Raw genomic sequence first — 20,158 nt, forward strand, 5'->3', positions numbered from 1 at the left:
GAGAAATAGAAACATCAATGATGAATCATTGATTGGCTGCCTCCTGCATGTTTCCTACTGGGGATCAAGCTGGCAACCAGGGCATGTGCCCTGACTGGGAATTGAACCATGACCTCCTAGGTCAGTGGTCAGCAAACTGCAGCTTTCGAGCCACATGCGGCTCTTTGGCCTCTTGAGTGTGGCCACGAAGTTTCAATTGCACTGTACGTGCGCACCCGCATGTGGTATTTTGTGGTGGAAGAGCCACACTCAAGGGGCCGCAATTTGCCGACCACTGTCCTAGGTCAGTGGTTCTCAACCTTCTGGCCCTTTAAATACAGTTCCTCATGTTGTGACCCAACCATAAAATTATTTTCATTGCTACTTCATAACTGTAATGTTGCTACTGTTATGAATTGTAAATATCTGATGCACAGGATGGTCTTAGGCGACCCCTGTGAAAGGGTCATTCGACTGCCAAAGGGGTTGCGACCCACAGGTTGAGAACTGCTGTCCTAGGTCGATGCTCAACCACTGAGCCACGCCAGCTGGCCTCCATCCATATTTAACTTCTCTGCCTGGTCTATTAGGGAGTGAACCAAAGAGGACATCCAATCTGCAGGGAACGAGATGGCTTAAGTTCTTAGCCCCACAAAGCCCAATTTATCAGAGATTAGCAAATACACTAGTTCTTGGATTCTAAAAGAAACAGGAGAAAGATTCCATGTACCATTTAGAAAAACAGGTTGTTTCCATCCAACAGCTAGTTTCCTTTCCTCCTTACTCAGGAGGCTGAACATCGAATGGAATCCTACATGGTCAGTGAATTCACTGTAAACGAAGTCTTGCCTCTATAGAGAAGTTATCTCTATGTAAGCAGACGGCTTACATCTATTTATTGAGCCACATTTTCCAGAGAGAACTAATTTGTCATAAATTTTTTCTTATTGCTCATATGTAAATGTAGAAACATTTACTTTTGGAGCAAAAGCCCAACCTCCCTATGTGACATGACTATAATGTAGGGCAACTAATTTTCAGTGTCTTTTTTTTTTTTTTTTTTTTTAAATATATTTTATTGATTTTTTACAGAGAGGAAGGGAGAGAGAGATAGAGAGTTAGAAACATCAGTGTGTTCCAGTAACAAAATTATTTGCTTGCTTAGCATATAAACATTTAATGCATTAAAAACACTGAGACATGCCCTTGACCGGAATCAAACCTGGGACCTTTCAGTCCGCAGGCCGACGCTCTATCCACTGAGCCAAACCGGTGCAACTAATTTTCAGTGTCTTGTACAAATGAACTTGCTAGTGCAGCAGTTGGGTGAGATAGGACTGTGAGTATGCACTTTTATAATGGCCGAGTGACCACTCCATACTGTCAGTGTGTTCCAGTAACAAAATTATTTGCTTGCTTAGCATATAAACATTTAATGCATTAAAAACACTGAGACTGTTTTCTTTTTCCTTTTATTTATTACATTTGGACCTTTAAGAAACATATACCATCAGATATACCACTATTTAGTAAAAATCTATTCTAGTTTTTAGGAAGCATATGTGTCACAAACCATCTTGTTTCTACTCGCTAAAACTTAACTAAGTTTATCAAAAAGGTAGGCTCTGATCTATGGGATCCTGAGCCTTGAGGTTTTGAATGTTTTGATTATTGTAAAAACAATTTCAAGTGGTTGAACTTAATTCCTAGCTGTTTTCTTCTAGAACGGGCCAATCATTTTGAAGTTATATACTCCCTTGCAAGAATATCCAATTCCTTAAGCTTTGTGATCAACTCTGTCTTTGGAAAACTTGATAAAAAAGTAATTTTTTTTTGTACAATAAGGATGAATTGACCAGAACGTACCCAATATTAATTATAACAAAAAGCAGGACAGTATACATGTGCCATGTTTGCTTTAATGACTATTTCATAAGCTGGTGACTACTCTATGTAGACTATTTCTCGATCAATACGATCCAAGCATAGTTGCAGGTACACTCAACACTTTAACACAACTCTTGGTTATCTGACATTGATTACAAATGAAAAGGGCAAGTGAACAAACATATACTCATACATGATTACGTTTTCAAGAAGCTACCTTTGTGGAAGTACACAGGAAAGGGAACTTTCAGGAAGCTGTTGATGGGGACTGAGAAGATTTAAAGCTATGGCTTTGGTAAGCACCCCAGTGAGCTGTAGGAAGGCATTTGTAAGAGTAGATTCTGCAGCATCAAAGGAAAATTCTCCAAAAATGGGCATTTTCTCAATTAATTTAAATTCTGAGGCTTTCAGCAGTGAAGGGTAGAAACAAGATCTAAGGAAGAGAACCATCATCACAACCACTTAAGAAAGGTGACTATGCCATTTGGCTCATGATGTTATATGGTCCAAAAGCTTTGGGTGGCGTGATATGGACAAGAAAAATATTAGTACACAAACCACATAACACCATTAAAACTCAAAAACATTTTTTTTTCATTTAAAAAAGGATTTAGAATACATAAAACAAGGCAACATTTATTCTTTTTTCTCATCTTCTGGTATGGGATCTGTTGGTGGCTCCTCCACTGTGGCGCTGTTGCTCTCTGAGCCAGTGTTACTGTCACTGGTCCCTTCCTCGGCCATACTGTCCACCCCCTCCTGTCCACTCTCCTTGTCCTCAGGAGTAGATGTGCCTTCTTCACCATTCTGCTGACTTTCTGTTGTTTCTTCAAGGCGTGTCTCCTCTGTAAGCACACATTTGTCATTGTTAGTTCTAAGACAAAAATTTACTCTTTTAATTAGGCTGACAGCCGAGAGCTCCACTGTCCAACATGTGGCTATTAAGCACCTAAAATGAGCTAGTGTGACTGAGAAAATTTCAGCATGTCTGAGATAATTTGGGGTTTAAGAATCTACTTTTTAACTATAAATTTATGAAATCTAAATACAGGTCAAGAAGTATTAGTATTTAAAAATTTAGCTTCAGCCGAAACTGGTTTGGCTCAGTGGATGGAGCGTCGGCCTGCGGACTGAAAGGTCCCGGGTTCGATTCCGGTCAAGGGCATGTACCTGGGTTGCGGGCACATCCCCAGTGGGAGATGTGCGGGAGGCAGCTGATCGATGTTTCTCTCTCATCTATGTTTCTAATTCTCTATCTCTCTCCCTTCCTCTCTGTAAAAAATCAATAAAAAAAAAAAAATTTAGCTTCAAATTTAGATGTGCTGTAAGTACAAAATACACATCAGATTCCAAAGACTTTATGAAAAAAGAATGTAAGAAATGAATACTTCAATACTCCAAAAAAAATGATTACATGTGCACAGGATGTAAAGTATAGCATGCAGAATACAGTCAATAATAACTGTGTATGGTATCAGGTGAGTACCAGACTTCTCAGGGGAAACATTTTATAAATTATATGTCTATATACTGGAAGCTAATATAAAATAATATTGAATGTCAACTGTAATTGAAAAGAGAAGTTAATTACATGTTGAAATGATATTGTCTAGGATATACTTGGTGAATTAAATATACGTTTAAAATTAATGTCACTTGTTTTGCTTTACTTTGAAAAACTGTTAGTGAAAATGTAGTCACACAGTGACTTACATGTATTTCTACTGGACAATGCTGTCATGGAGTGCTTTGTATTTAAGGAGTAAGAAAGTGCGTGTGGAAATGATATAAGGTCAGTATTTTAGGTATCTCATTAATAGTCATGTTGGGCTGTTTTCTGTAAGAAATTAAGAGCATGAGGTTTTTGTTCTAATAGGCTCGATTTTCTTCATTTTTTTTCCATTAGGCTAGAAGGATAAAAATCTGAGTGAAGACCTACAGGCATGTTCTATTCATAGATGACAAAACAGAGGCAAAGGGCAGAGTGTTTCATTTAGTTGCAAAATGAGCAAAGAACCATATCACACTCTAGCTCTCAAACTCTTGCATTAACCACAAAAATATGCCCAAGCTCAAATTTTGTTAAGATAAAAAACATGTTCACACAAAACAGAAGAAGGCTCAAATAATGAAACTTAAAAAAATATGACTATCTGAAATGTTAATCTGCTGAATTTTATTTTGTAGAAATATCTGGTAACAACGTTTACATTCCATTAAATGTTTTCCAGATGTCAAATCGGAAGTCGTCAGTTGAATACTAAGCATGATTACTACCCTTCCCACTTCTTATGATGGTCCCGGAGACTTTTGGCTGTGTTTCCCATAATACTTTTGCTTAGTCTTGTTTACATAGTACATTGGTCAGGGCTAAAACTGTACCAGAAGGTAAGGTAATCTCAAAATTTCAAATAATAACCAATTTAATCAGTATTATATAAGTTTTGCATGGCATTTTTTTTTGTGCCTTGAGGAATGCTTTCAGTCAGAAATTCTGAGTACACCTGGAAGTAGGAATTTTCCAGGGTGGGGTCAACAAACTTTTCTGTAAAGGCTACGTAGGAAATATTTTAGGTTATGTGGGCTATAGGTAGTCTTTGTTGCAACCATTCAACTATATGTTGTGGCCCAAAGTAGTTACAGACAGTATGTAAACAAATGGGTGTAACTGTATTCCAACAAAACTTTGTTTAAAAGCAGGTGGCAGGCAGGATATGTCCCTGTCCTAGGGCACCAATAATGATTTATCTTAACAGCAATGACCACATCTTATTTAAATAATTTTAGCAACAAAGGTTCAAATACTGAGTGCCAATACCATGTCAAACCCAATACTGAATGATTTTATCCGTTAGAACTCACTGAGGCAGGTGCTAGAATACTTACAAATGAAGGAACGGCGATTAAGTAACTATCCAAAGGCATAGTGCTAGCATGTGGTAAAGCAGTGTTAGACCCTGATCTGACTCCAGGGCAGTCTCCTTAACCATCACACTTTATATTCTCAAGGTGGAAAACAACTTGACTCAGTCTGGGGAAATAACCAAGACCTCAAAGAGCAAGACTAAAGATAACATACCACTGCTGTTAACATGTTACATGAATCTACTTTTAGAAATTAAGAAATGGGTAGGTCATATAAAGCATAACCAAAGAGGTAGCATAACCAAAGAGGTAGCAGGGACACAGTGACCTCTGAAAAGTACTGAGAAAGAGAAATAAAGATTAAAGAGCTGTAAAACCCAACATTGACACTGGTGTCCCCTGGGGGCTTACCTGTCTCCATTGGAATATTCTCTGCTTCTTTCTTTTCTTCGGTCTTATTAGTGGCTTGTTCTTCCTCAGGAACAATGCTGCTCTGACTGCGTTCAGCTTGCTCTGCTGCCTCCTTCTCCCTTTCCTCCTGCCTTTTGCGAGCCTGTTCCTCTGCCTGGGCAATTTCAGCTGCAATTTTTTCCATATCCACTTCTATTTTTAAACCACACAACTAGTCAGAAAAAAACCAACACAAAAAAATCTTAGTAATGTTCTTTTCTTACAATCTCTCAACCAGAAAAAATTACTTCAAAAATGGGTTTTATTGGCTATAAACTATATGTATATGGGAGGAAAAATCATGGCTCTAGGTCTTCTCTGAGACTCTTGTGTCTATAGGAGAAGAAAGTTGCAGCGCCATGTAACATCAAATATTACAAAATAGTTGGCGAGGCAATACTGAAAGTACTGGATTATATATAAAGTTTCCATTTTATATTTTAGGCTACCAAACACTAGATTTACCTGTTTTAATACAAAGTGCAAACTGTGAACTACATCTAATAAGGACATTTGATAAATAAATTTCAAAAAAATGAAAATAATTCATGCTTGGGTGAGAGTTTAAATTAAAACATCAGAGGATTCTAGAGTCGATAGGCCTAGTATATGTATGCATACTATATATTTCAAACCTATTACAATTTTGCCAAAAAATGGGAATAATTTCATAAAGCAAAGATCTATTGGTTATAGTGAAGTTACCCTTGTTTCAAAGTAAACAATTTTCAACAAAAACACTATTTTGGAAAAAAGAATGAGAAATGAAAGTGATAAGAAGACACAGTGATAAAAGTATAGTTAACATATTAAATGGATACCCTTTTAAGTTCATTGTTAAATGAATCTGTGCTTTCCAGGAATTTCCTCTTCTTTTCCTGGTGTCGCTCCTCTATTTGAAGAAGTTCAGCTTCTAGTTTTCGCTATAAGACATATGATCACGCTTTATAATTGTTTTATAATTACTGCATTACTTTCTTTAAAGCAAATGTCAAATAGAAAACATGTCTCATTTTTTCAATAGTCCACATTTTCTTACAATGTAACAAATGTCCTGAATTGTTTTTTTTTTTTTTAAATATTTTTATTGATTTCAGAGAGGAAGGGAGAGGGAGAGAGAGATACGAGATAGAAACATCAATGATGAGAGAGAATCATTGACTGGATGCCTCCTGTATGCCTCCCACAAGCCTGCAACCCGGGCATGTGCCCTTGACCAGAATCGAACCCGAGATCCTTCAGTCCACAGGCCGACGCTCTATATCCATTGAGCCAAACTATCTAGGGCCTGAATTCTTAAATCATTTATTACACAACTGTAATAAATGATTTTAAGCTAAATGTAGCAACTTATTTTAAGCTAAGGTTTTAAAATAAAAGTAAAATGTAGCACAGAGGAATCACTATGAATAGTAAGTATGTGATGTTAAATATTGTTTCAGGCCTGAGCAATTTCAGAATATTGAGTAAAGCAGTAAAAGGTTGGTAGGATGTCTCAAAATTCTCAATGGATAAACTTTCCATTACAGGACTCTATGTTACAGTTTTAAGGATAAATGTATTAAATCTGTGGGAAAGGTCCACTCCCTCAAGCCTCTTCCTGAGTCAGGAACAGGTTAGATCAGCGGTTCTCAACCTGTCGGTAGCGACCCCTTTGGCGGTCGAACGACCCTTTCACAGGGGTCGCCTAAGACCATCCTGCATATCAGATATTTACATTACGATTCATAACAGTAGCAACATTACAGTTATGAAGTAGCAACAAAAATAATTTTATGGTTGGGTCACAACATGAGGAACTGTATTTAAAGGGCCAGAAGGTTGAGAACCACTGGGTTAGATTGAACACAGACATATTTCACAGGCGCACTGATGCATTATATAGAACCAGGTCACCTGGGATCTGTGGCATAAGCCCATTTTATTATAACAAATGTTTTGTGACTCTACCTGATGAACCATTAAGGATTGGACCTGTCGTTTGAGGACCTGCATTCTAGCTGTTGTGACAACCGACCGAACGTCTGGCACCACACTTTCACTAAGGATTTCACTGATGAGGCGGTGGTTCCTCTGGAAACGGGCGGTGGCTGTATGCTTCATTGAAAAGCCATCATCATAATCTGGAATGAGATGTTCTGAAAATTAGGTCACCAGTAACCATAAACAGGGGAGTGTAACAATGTACACACTTAATTACCAAGGAGCATGGCTCTCACAAGTGGGTCTAAAGGCCACCATGGGAACCCTGGGGCAGTCACTTGATAAAAACCATACAGGACATGCTTTGCTCACTGGCGAAGGTATTGGTTTTTCTCACAAAATCTTTAAGAGATGATACATGTCAGAGAAAGATTTGGCTGAAACACAAGTGAGATATAAGCACATGTCTTTAGCCTGGAAATCAATGTGAAGTCTGCACGTGACAGCAAAACCAAAATTCTGCCAGTGTTTCACGCTCTTGGTAGTACCTGTCTTTTCTTATGAGCAGCTTTAAGACCCTATCTTAAACTTAAAAAACATAATGGGCAGAAGTTTGAGAAGCAGAGAAAAGGAACCTTTCTTAAAGACTGTTCCTGAGTGATCCCTTCATTCTGTCTCAATATTCATGCTGTTACTTTCGCCCAGTGAAAACCATTTTCTATTTATGGCTTCTACATTGCTAGCCTTTATTTCCTCTTATACTGAGCCCCATCCTTCTGATTATTTGTAGACTGGATATTCTCCTACCTTTTTTAGGTCTGCATGCTTTTTTTGCATTAACCATTCACTCTGAGCAATTAAGGTCCATGTAAGCTAGTAGAGCTTTAGCACTCCTCATTCTGTTTAACACTTGATAGTTTCTATTCCATATGCTATTCATTATACTTATATCCTATTCTGTACTTATGAGAATATCTGCCAATATCCCAATCTATTCTTTTAAAATAGCATTTTTGCTTTTCTTTTAAGTATATCAGTTTATTTGTCTTTAGGTGGTATTATTGCTTCCTCTCTCAATGGTGTATCTTCTTTAAAGTTCTTACAAGCATTGTTACCACTACTTTAAAATGGGGTCTTAAATTATTCTGATGTTTTCTGTTGCTTGTAGTTAGAAATTCCAACCTTTTCCATATCACAGCAGCACACAGAGAAAATATTATTTGTACAAGATGCCTGCTATGTGGACGAATATGCCCACAGCTAGAGGTGGCTAGCTCTGGGGCTCCTTACAGCTGCAGACTCTGCATGGCTGCACACGGCCAGGGGCGCAATCTGTAGACCTGCAAACTATTCATGAAATGGCAACGAGGAAGCTGATCTGTGTGTGTGTGTGTGTGTGTGTGTGTGTGTGTTATCATGAGCTACATTTATAAATTCTAGTTGGATTTCTCACTTAACTGGGAAAGAAATTTCATAGTGCTTTTTTCCCACTCATTAACTTTCTCTCTTGGGAGTCCTTAATTCAGGACTTGGGGAACCAATAAGAAAACAGGATGTAACCAGAAGGCATTTTCTTTTTAAAAGCAGTTGAGGCAAAATTCTGATTATGGCTCAAAAACCTTTCGGGCATTCTGAGTACAAAGATTTGGATAAATGATAGTTTTTGCTATTTTCTGCACTAAGAAGGGTATTTCCTTGTCTTGTGGGAAATTCACATACAAATCTTACAAAAAACAGTTAATCAAAATAACGAAATGGTACTTAAATTATGCTTTGTTTTCCATTTAGGATGGGAAGTAAAAACTTAAAAGATTTGTCTTATTTTAATTCTCAGAGAAAGCATAAACAAAACCCCACTTTGTTTTTATTATTATTTTTTACCATCCGGATCTTCAGCAGGCTGGATGCTCATGTAAGGTTCTCCTTTCTCCATGCGAGACTGCCTCTGTCGACTTTCTTCCTCTAAAGCGGCTTCGGCGCGACTTTTTGCATTTATGTAAGCGAGGTATGCGGGGGAGTTATGGTAGGCCTTCATAGACTCATTGTACTCTATCTGAAATGCAAATGTTTTTCAGTTTTATAAAGAACATTTTGCAGGTTATAATGAACACCTATATTATCTCACAGGAATATCCAAAGACACCATAATTATCTCCTTTTTACAGATCCGAAATCTGAAGCCTAAGAAATTAGGTGACTTGATCAAGGCAGACAAAGCCGCAGTGCAGCCTCAGCTGTCCAACTAGATCTTATGCTTCTTTTCTAAATAATAAGCAAGTGTTCATGCCCTTCCCACTGTATCCATCCCACTGCAGTCCCAACTCTACCTTTTCTGCTTCGTATTCGTTTAAATATTCTTGTTTTTCTTCATCAGTGAGATCTCGCCACATGCCACCAATAATCTTGCCAATCTCCCACAACTTTAGGTCAGGGTTGGAAGCCTTTACTTGGTCCCAGACCTTAAAAAGGAAACAGTTGAAATGTCAGTATTGATGCCTAGAAATGCAGACCTTTAAAAATACTTTTTAATATGAACATTTAAAAATATAAACAAGAGCAGAGGGAACAGAATCAAGTCTACATGTTCTCATTAACCTGCTGTAACAATTACCAACAGTAGGCCAATCTCATTTCCTCTACAGTCTGACGGATTGCTTTAATGCAGATCTCAGACATCAACAATCACTACAGATACTGAAGAGAAGCTAATGCAGTAACATAGTCTGTGTCTAAGAGTTCACAAAAATCCAGAAGTGGTTAATCTGCACAATGCAATGTATCATCAAATACATATATAATTATGACCAAAAATAAAAAAATTCTAAATAGTGATGGAAATAGCTAAATGCTCATCTTTAATAAAGATATTATTGGCTGTATTTATTAAGAGTAATGTAGATTCATCACAAACAAAAAAAGAGGGAAAATTAAAGGTAGTATAAAGAAAATAAAAATGATCATAGCTTACTATTTAGAGATAACTATGTCTTTTGGCTTTTTTCTTCCTTCATATTAGCATGTAGTTGCTATTATTTTTATAAAAATAAGATACTAATACATACAGTAGTCTTATATCCCTTTTTTCATTCAAGATTTTTCTAATGTCATTAAGTATTCTCCAAAAGACTATATAACACTGGCTATATAACACGGTCTTAACGATTTCAACAGTGTATTTGATCATGTTCTTCTTGTTGGATTTGAGCCCTGGAACTTTAAAATCAGAACTAATTTCTTTTAACAACTGCAATTCTTTATCCTTTCCTCTGACTGCACAGAAAAGCTGGCTAAGCCAATCCGAAATTTGATGGGAAGCAAAGACAGCAGTGCCCACTCCTCGCTCCTCAGCACCTACCTTTCTGCTGTACCTCATGTAGGGCATCAGCGGCTTATCTGGAGGCTTTGGGGGTTTTGGAATCGTAATACCAGAGGATGCCTACAAAAGAGTTAAAAACATTCATTATTCAATTGCAAGAAGTTCACCCGTAAAATGAAAAGAGAGTGCCTTAAAAAATTCTAATGCGCCTTTCTTCTACTCGTCCATGGATACAAGATTCTTATATTTTCTCCACTGAAAATAGCTATCACTGCAAATTCAGAAATGTTCACATCAAAAGAAAATGAAGAAAATGACTTTACGCACATAATTTTAAAATATTTTACATAGCAGTTCATTGCTACTGCTTTGACAACCTGGCTGTAAGAACAAATAAATTATTACATAACAATCCATACATCAAAAATATATGGTCAAATAGCAAATGTCCCACATTCAAATGTCCCACATTCAGGACTTTACCTGGCACCCTTTTATTTTGCTTAATTTACCATTACATATACAGTCAACACTTGATGAATGCCTTCAGCACTTAGCCACACTCACACTGTCTACAGGGCACTTTGTATCTATCTATCTATCTATTATTTCAGAATGCACCCCTACATAAACAACACTACCACCACAAAAACTACTTTCGAAATTCAAAAACAGGCAACAAAAAACTTCATCTCCTTTATTACAACTATTACAACTAGACATTTTAAGTTCTATATTTAGTGGTTTTCTATAAAGGAGATCAAGAAGTGTGAAATAAAGTCATGCCTTTTTTATCCTTAGTGTAGGGGCAAACAAGTTTACCGGGAACAGAGAAATGGCAGACATGGGCCATTATAGAATATCAAGAAACTCCACTTGATTAAAAAAGAAAGAGAAAGATAAAAGATTGGTTCTTTTTATGGGCAAGAGATACCAGATAACTTCTAGTGGGCACCCCACATAACTCCAATCCAAGAATGCCCATTTCTGAACTAAGTCTCATCTTAATATATATGACTCTATTTGCTTAAGGACTCAGAATAAAACCATGGCTGAATTACTTTTATTTCCCCCCAATTTTTAGAAGACCCCCAATATTGATTCTTGCCAGGCAGGGGGTAAGAAGTGCTGACTTACTCTAATTATCAAGACAGAGATTGGCACATCCTTGTAAGAAAACTAGTGACATTTGGTTCCCTTGCTTTTCTGTTGTTGCTGTGACAAAACCCTAGGGAAAACTCCATTCTGGGCTAGGACCTCAAAAACAACTTTATTTTTCATCCATGGGCTCAGAGATTAGCATGTTTGCACCTTACTCCACTGCTTTCAATCAATGCTTCCTTTCACTATGGGGGTCTCCTTCACCCCTATACGCTTTTCAGTAATGGTTTCTTCATACACAAAATTATTAGAAGGCATTTCACCTTTGAAGCAGTATTTCTTCTCTTCTCACTCTTCATATACATTCTTACCACATCTCATGCTGGTGCCCATGCAGACAGACCTTGCTTTTAGCCACAGTGGGCAATGGAAGGAGGTGAGCCTTGGGGATGGAAACTGTCAACAGTGGTGGTATGAAGAGTAAGGGAAGATCTGTCTCAGGGTCTGTAGGAGTTCTTTCAAGGAGGGAAGGGAGTAGGGAGGAATTCCTACAAAGCTAATCTTATATCATAAAATCAGAGCAAGACATCTGAGTATTCATGCATGAAGTTATTAAAAAGCATTTCCATTTCCAACTCATAGCCAACACAAATCCTCAGAATTTCATGAAGTAGGTTACAAATAAAATTGAAATTGTGCCAATAATTGAATTTGGTAGGTCATTGTTAACAATTTTTTTTAAAAAAGAGGTAAAGAATTCTAAAATGTCTATGCTTAAATATGTTGAATTAAAACACTTAAAAGATAAGTTATAGTAATATTTGCTCGTGGATATTTTTCAAAGAACTGCATTTATAACATTAATGGGTTTGCCTATTTAGCTTCCTTTCTCCCAAAGGTACCCAAATCGCTCACATACTGAGTCCCTATTTTTATTACATTGACCAATTTACAAATGCAAACGAAAAAAAATCGAAAACATTAACAAAGTTAAATTCTAGCTGATTTTGAGGATACTGAAGATTTGTATCATTAAACACCCAGTCATTCACCATCTCAGACAGACATTGTTCTATAATGTCTCAATGTCCAGTGGTTATGCTTTTTTTAAAGCTTTTTCCTTGCTGTTACCATGAAATCCCTCTCTAGCAGCAACTCTCCCTCTTTCCAGTTTTCTGCTTCTAACTGGCAATGCATTGGGGGAAAACAAGTAACTATGCTTGTTAAAACGTGCTTACATAAGAGTAAGGTCCTGGGATCTCCTACACAAAAAGTCCATGATCCTGTGAAATTTATTTTGGCTACTCAAGAGTTTGTTGTTGTTTCTTTCCAATTGTCGGCTGTTTCTCTGGTAGAATCTTATTTAAGGAGGGAAGAACCCTTTTATCCAAATCTACCCTGAAGCTAATGCCCACTTTAATGTTGTGGTCCCAACACACCCAAGGAGGAGTGGGGAGAATCTTATTTAAGGGTTTTCTCCTGGGATAGAATTTCCACTGAAGTACAGAAATAAGTTGTTTTTAACATTTTATCGCAATCTGTTTTCCACACTGTACTTAAGAGAAATTAATCATCACCCGAATGAAGACCTGACTAGGAGTGATTTCCATCTCATAGCTATCACAAGCACTCCAAAAGGTTTCAACATGCTATACAGTTATTGTCTGAAAACTATTCAAGTGTACAGGAGCCTACAGGGAGCTACTCAATAGGGATTCACAGGATCATTCCTTCAAATCACTGACTTAAGGCGATTTTCAGGCAATAAAGCCAAATAAGACACCCCCCAAATTCGGCCAAAGTAATACATAGTTGGGTCAACTTAAAAATAAAACACTTTAATAATGGACAAAATCAGATTTACTGAGCCCTAACATGGCTTAAATTAGATATGTAAAAAAGGTGGTGTAAAACTTTAGGCATAACTAATTTTCTTGAGGATGATTCAATGACCTAAGACAGAGGTCACTAAAAGTTGAAGGGGCTGGAACGAACACAGGCTAAAAGCCTTCATATTTTCTAGGCCGTTAGGTTGAGTCTGAACAGCAGTTTAATTATAATTTAATTTGATATTGAGAGAACAATAATACAAAGAAAACAACTACAAAGAATCCAAACACCAAATTTTCCACGCCCAAGAACCCTTTTATCCAAATCTACCCTGAAGCTAATGCCCACTTTAATGTTGTGGTCCCAACACACCCAAGGAGGAGTGGGGAGAAATAGGTAATTTATCCAGGTTCCAAGACAGAGAGCACCCTTGCCTTTTCCTAGTAAGTCTCCATTAAAGGATCTCATTTTATTAAGAGAATTCTCACAGATAGGTCCCAGTTAAGAACAAAATGCTTACACAAACCAAAATACAAATGATTCTAATATTACAGTTACCACCATTTCTATTTCTATTCCATTAACATAGATAATCAAGAGCTGACTGTATAGAGCAATTAAAATGCAATCATTCTTGTTTACTTGCTCATGAGTAATTTTCTGCATTAACATGAATGGTCCAAAATTGATTCTGTTCCTTGTTTAATTTAAAATGTTCTTTTATCATTTGATAACCTTGCCACCCATTACACTGATGAAACAACACATTTAGGCCAGAAAAAAACACGTATTGATGCACATAAAATTTGTATGCATTGTGAAATGCATACACACACACACACTTTGTCAGAATTCTTTTCAGATACCATGAAATATGCATGGCACATAAAACTTGATATGCTTATGAAGTACGAATTATGCAGAAACAATGAAAATTTTAGACAAACAAAACCTATCAAGTTAAGCAATATGCTTACCAAGATAGTCTGATAGTAACAAGCTTTTTGCTCTAGCTTGACTACAGGGTGAGAGGGCTTTTTGAATTCACAGAGTTGAATTATTTATGAATACAGCAAACAAAAACCAGGTAGAGAAGTTTACAGCCATTCTGGGTGGTATAAATTCTCACCAATACCATAATCCAATGTATGCAGATATTTGGCTTTTGGATTCAATTTATTTTTGATAAATCCTTTTTACAGCTATTTTTTTTCTTTGGTACCTAAACTTCCTTGAATGGAGTTTAAGATGATTCTAAAATAAAAAGTCACCCAATTTTGATTATTTTAGATTTATAATTTACTTGACTTTTATATTTATTTTTTCTTGGATTGATCAGTTAAATGAAACATCTTCAGTTTCAGAAATCATATCCCTTATCCTAAGGATTGTAAGCACACTTCTAGTTGTAGATATCTAGTCTGTAGGTACTTCAACTTAATTTCATTCAACTTTTATTCTGCAATTCTTTGATGTGACACAAAAATCTTTTTCTCTTTTTAACTGAAGACAAATGAATCTCCGAAGGTCAACTATTAAATCCAAAAGACAAATAATTATGTGTAGCAATTCAAACTAGTAGGCCAGCCAAAAAAAGCCAGGTCTGTAAGCCCAGCATTTACTAAGAAACTTGAGTTCTTGAGCCTAATGCCAGTTACCTTAAATGAAAAATAACGCTTCAGCTCAACTAGAGTATCTTAACCATAAGAACTTCTAGGTTTGTCTACACATAGTACAAGCAGTAAGTGCCCAAGGTTTTATCTCTACCAACCATCAAAAAGAATGAAGTTTTTTCTTCTACATATCCAGATCTCACTATATATATATTTTTTCAGTGTAAGATCATACAACAAATGTTCAAAATAGTCGAAAAGCCAGGTTCAAAAAATTTAATGGCTGTGCTGATGATTCACAAGGACCTAACTCTGAAGGCATTTCTGGTCAATTCCAGTTGTTTGCCGGATGCTGTAATAGTTGATTCTCCTACCGTGACCCGGCTGTTGGTGCCCGGGTTCCCTCCCAGCCTGTAGTTGTTGTAGGCGAGATGACTGTATGGATTGTATCCCACAAACCCTGGTGTGCTGGGCATTTGCTGATGGAAACAAATGAGACAAAAACACGAATGAGAAATGAGCTCAAACGAGGAAAACACAGAAATGAAAAATGATCTGCATATGACATGCAAAAGCAACCTGGATTTAAACAAGCAATGATGTGTTGTAGTTGTTTTTTCTTTCATTGAGAAACCAGTCTGCAAGTGTGTGTTTTTTTCTCTTTCTCTCTCTTTGCAGGGGCCAGCAGTGTTTGTGTGAATTTGAATGTGTGCTTGCATTTTTGGGATAAGCAATACAGTGAAGTGTCTCAAACATTCAGATTACTTTATGGTAAATAGTATGATATAACAACTTAGCAATATATGTCTGAGAGGAAAGCTTGAAATGTGGTAAACTACAAGTGTGAGAACACTTTACATGCAAAACAAAACATGATTTATTTGACAGTTATGTGGATGCTGCCAATGTATTTGTCTACTAAAAACAAAAACAAGAAATGGACTGCTTTCAAAGACAGTTTTAAATCATTTTATATATGTGAGAAATGAGAAGAGACTCAAATCAGGAAGTCAGAAGTTGTCAATAGAAAAGAACATATGTGAGATTCAATGGATGTCACATACATGATTTCAAAACAAAGACTTGTAAGAAATGCATGGATTTCATTCTGGGGTATTGTCTGATCTTTTTAACCCAGCCATTGTTTTATAGGCTTTCTTTTCCTTCTCTTCTTTGATCCATCTTCCGTAAGTCAATCATGGATAATTTCTGCATTTAGTTAATGTGAACTATTTTTCTAGTTGACAGACTTGAACTCTCTCTCTTTAAAAATAAATATAGTTTCCTGATAGCTCTAGTCCTTTCAAAAACACAATTACTCGCTGCAGCAACAGAATTCTTGGCTTTTGTGAATTATGTGTTGATGAGATTACAAATGGGCTCTTATATAGCAGTCCCCTTGTGGTTAATATAATGACATCCAATGTTAATGAGATCAAGATATAATACATAAAAAGAATATAGCAAAGAGACCAAAAGTAGAGTATTTTCCCTAATGAAATTCAATAAAAACAAGTGACAGTAATTTCATTTTAACATGCAATTAACAGTCTTGAATTCTATGATGTAAAATACACTTAACACATTCCAACTAAACTGTAACTGTTATAAAATAAACACAATTTTCTAAAACATGCCGCTGCACATATCCTTAGTCTCTGAAAGATATTCAAGCATTTGATACTCTTTAAAAGAGAACTGATCAATTTCTAATCTATGAAGTTATAGAAGACGCAAATTAAGCTTATTAAAGTAGGCAAAACAGATGAAGTATCAAAGGCACAAAAGAAGTGTATATTACTTAGAGTGGTACATCTGGGTGGTGGAGGTGGTGATGATGATTGTGATGGTGGTGGTTGAAATAATGGGAAAAAAAAGGAAGGAGGATAACTCATTTAATATCCTTTCTGTTGGATGTCCTAATCCCTAGTCTTCTGTATTTATGTGTCAATGTGAAGCTATAATGGTACAGAAATATGGCTAAAGAAAGGCAAAAATAAAAAATCCCTTTCTATATTTGAGAAGTCATAAGTGAACACTTGGTTTTGGACTATTTTTATTATCTCAAAAAATCAAGTGTGTGTTCCATTTACTATACACTGCAGAGGCAGTATTTATATAAAAATGACACCTTCAAAAGTTGCATAAAAAATGAGACACTTCAAAATTGAGGCAACAATGTAAGAAAATTAAGTAGGGGAGATAAAAAAAAAATTGAACCTAAAACATGACAATTATACCAATTCCAAAAATGAAGTACATGGTTAGTTCTTTGAGGTCAGGAATCTCAATTGTTCAACTCCACCTGTATAGCCACTAGCAGAGTGCCAAGGAGATGGTCATAAGATATGTTCTTTGATTTAAGAAAGAAAATAAAGCAAACACAGGACTTTAAGATCTACTGGAAGTAACTTGAGACTATATGTTATAAAAATTGAACTGATTACATGTGGTATAGCATCTCTTTTTAAAAACATCTTACTGAAGAAAACCAAATTGCTGATAAACGTAACTAAAACATTTATCTAAGGGATTAGTAATTAAGAATAGTTATCTAGTGGAGAAAACAAAATTATACAAAGAGGACCTAATTAGTAAACTAGCTTGCAATTTAGGGGGTAGGGGGTTTGAAAGGAGGGCTAACAGCTGTTAAAGAATTGCTTTTGTAGGATATGGTCAAGGTTAATAGTGTTTTGTTTTTTTTTTAAATAAAAAACAACCAGGAATCTATTTCAGCAAGGTCTGAAGAGTTACTGTTAAATTTGTTATATGGATTGGACAATTATTTGACATGCTGACCAAGCTGGATCAGAACTTGCTGGGTGAAAAAACCAGTTCTCAACTATTATTTAGACGCTTTGAAACACATTAAATTCCAAACCAATGATATATGGAGTGGAATAAAATTCAATAGCAGGATCTGACCCACAGATAATAAAATCCTTACTTGAACAGCTTGAAAATAATGATTTACAATGAGTGTTATTATAGAACTGGAAGCTTTATTGTTTGATTTAATATGAAAATTATATATAGACGAGAGAAAAAAATGTAACCAATTTAAGGTTAGGTTTGAAAATAAGAAATGCCAGAATGAGCATTCACTCAATATCAACTTTAAAGACTTTTAATAAGAGATTAACAAGAAAGAAGTGTTAAACTGGTCAGTTATTTCCCATTAAAAAAAAAAAAAGGAAAAAAGAACCGAGCATAGGAGGTTGGCTTTTCGGCAGTATGTTTCTTTAAATGTTGGGGTTGGTTCAAAGTAAGATGCAAAGAGTTATTTTATTTAGTAGGAAGTGCTGGTTTTTTTTTTAGCTGAATTTTTCATCCTATTGCTGTGATGATTGAGTGACCCTTCCTGGAAGACATCTGGGTTTTTGTATCAAGGCCAGACTTGGCTATTACATTAACAAGAAAATTAAAACTTACTGTTGCAGGAGCTGGGGTGGGAGGTGGGGCATAAGATGGTCTTTCTGTTTGAAAGAAAATAAATAACTTCTTGTAAACAACTGAGATATAATACTATGCAACAAAACTACCAATGGTCCTGTTTGAAGAAAAAAAAAATGAGAGTATTTTGGAATTCCCATTTGCTAGGGCATTAGTCTCTTATTTATATAGATTGATAAATATAAAAAAAATGAAACTTACTTGACATTTTGGAAGATTAAGTTCTCAGTTCCTTAAGAATGAATCTGAGACACTAAAATAAAAAAAGGAAAAAAAAGAAAAAAAAAGAGAATCAAAACTCAGCAAGCATGAGAGAATGTTTTCCTAAAGAATAGGGTAGTTTAATTGGTATTTCTTAGTAAAATTACATTATCTTCTAGTAACCAAGCCTTTTGCATATTTAACTAGTTCTTTAGGTCACTGTGTTGATCAGAATTAAAACGACTAAAACAAAAAATTTTCTTATGCTACTGAGCCACCTCTTGGATGGAAAACGTTGTACTGATGCCATGTACACATTTAATCAGACCGATAAAAATATAATGACAATAGAATGTGATACATTATCAGGGCCCACGCTAAGGAGGCCTGCAGATACTGACAGCTCCCACATCAGCAGCAGCTCTCCCTCCCTGTTAGCCTAGCAACGTCTATTAAAATGGAGCAGCATTTTATTCCTGGAGGCAGTGCAAGAGGTAATTGGCATGCGAATGAGCTTTATATTCCCCCTTAGTGGTAAACAGCTTTATAACTGTTGGGAATAAATTTTTTGAAAGAATCTATCAGAAAAAAACACACACCTCTTATTAACCCTTCACAGCCTGTTTCAAAATTACCCCCTTAGTGGAGCTTTCTTGATACATGACCTGGTCAGAATTGCTTCCTCATCTGTATTCCTACCCAATTTACCTAGATCTCTGATACTGTGTATCATATCATATACCTGTTAATGTGGCTAGATTGTGTGCTGCCTGGACGCAGGGACCATCTAATTCATTATTATAGTCCCAGGACCTAGCTCAATTCTTAATAAACTCTGCCCTAGTATTTACCAGCACATGCCTTGGCCGTGCACACGAGCTTGTTCCTGACATCAATATACATCACGCAGTGCAATGTTCACTGTTAGAAAAAAGGCAGATAACTTCTATGGCTACTGGAGTACTTTCCCTCCAACGCTCTGTGCAACAAACATGACTTATTTATTTATTTATTTATTTTTTGGCTTCTATTTTGCATTTTAGGGGAAATTCCCTGGAGCCCGAGGCACAGGAGACCTGGTGTGGAAGGAAACACTGTAGTTTATTTTCTCAATGACCTCAACTGGGTCTCTCACTCTGTCCTTCAGGAACAGGGAGAAACCCCTGCCTCTGTGTATTATTTCCTTCCCGCTCAGGCTCAGGGAGCTGTCAACATTCGGTGGGGGAGCCCTGACAACGACTGCCACGAGCTCCCGGGTATGCAGCCCCCATGGCTGATTCTTTTACTGGTTCTCAACCTTCTGGCCCTTTAAATACAGTTCCTCATGTGGTGACCCAACCATAAAATTATTTTCGTTGCTACTTCATAACTGTCATGTTGCTACTGTTATGGATCGTCATGTAAATATCTGATCTGCAGGATGGTCTCAGGCGACCCCTGTGAAAGGGTCGTTCGACCGCCAAAGGGGTCGCGACCCACAGGTTGAGAACCGCTGTATAATAAGCGATTGCTCTCCGGGCTCCACCAGACATCCTCAGGG

The 20,158-nt window shown here is 36.6% G+C and overlaps 1 protein-coding gene across 1 annotated transcript; it reads right to left on the reverse strand.

Annotated features, from left to right (window-relative positions):
• Nucleotides 1-1,437: 1,437 nt before the first annotated feature.
• SMARCE1 (SWI/SNF related, matrix associated, actin dependent regulator of chromatin, subfamily e, member 1) lies at nucleotides 1,438-18,704 on the reverse strand. The gene is made up of 10 exons (XM_023764343.1): nucleotides 18,619-18,704; nucleotides 18,397-18,440; nucleotides 15,339-15,443; nucleotides 10,460-10,540; nucleotides 9,432-9,563; nucleotides 8,986-9,157; nucleotides 7,132-7,304; nucleotides 6,003-6,104; nucleotides 5,143-5,353; nucleotides 1,438-2,711 (listed from the first exon to the last, which is right to left on the reverse strand). The coding sequence occupies exons 1-10, from the start codon at nucleotides 18,623-18,625 to the stop codon at nucleotides 2,503-2,505; spliced, it is 1,236 nt and encodes a 411-aa protein (XP_023620111.1). The 5' UTR covers nucleotides 18,626-18,704; the 3' UTR covers nucleotides 1,438-2,502.
• Between the last annotated feature and the right edge of the window lie 1,454 nt (nucleotides 18,705-20,158).

Source organism: Myotis lucifugus, unplaced genomic scaffold (genome assembly GCF_000147115.1).
Source record: "Myotis lucifugus unplaced genomic scaffold, Myoluc2.0 scaffold_329, whole genome shotgun sequence".
In the NCBI taxonomy this organism is placed as follows: domain Eukaryota; kingdom Metazoa; phylum Chordata; class Mammalia; order Chiroptera; family Vespertilionidae; genus Myotis; species Myotis lucifugus.

Excerpts from the sequence above, each read along its gene's own strand:
- SMARCE1 (XM_023764343.1), bottom strand. Across the intron at positions 9,158-9,431 it reads ACGAATACGAAGCAGAAAAG|ATAGAGTACAATGAGTCTAT; the intron begins GTAGAGTTGGGA and ends TTTGCATTTCAG. Across the intron at positions 7,305-8,985 it reads GCCTGCTGAAGATCCGGATG|ATTATGATGATGGCTTTTCA; the intron begins GTAAAAAATAAT and ends ATCTCATTCCAG.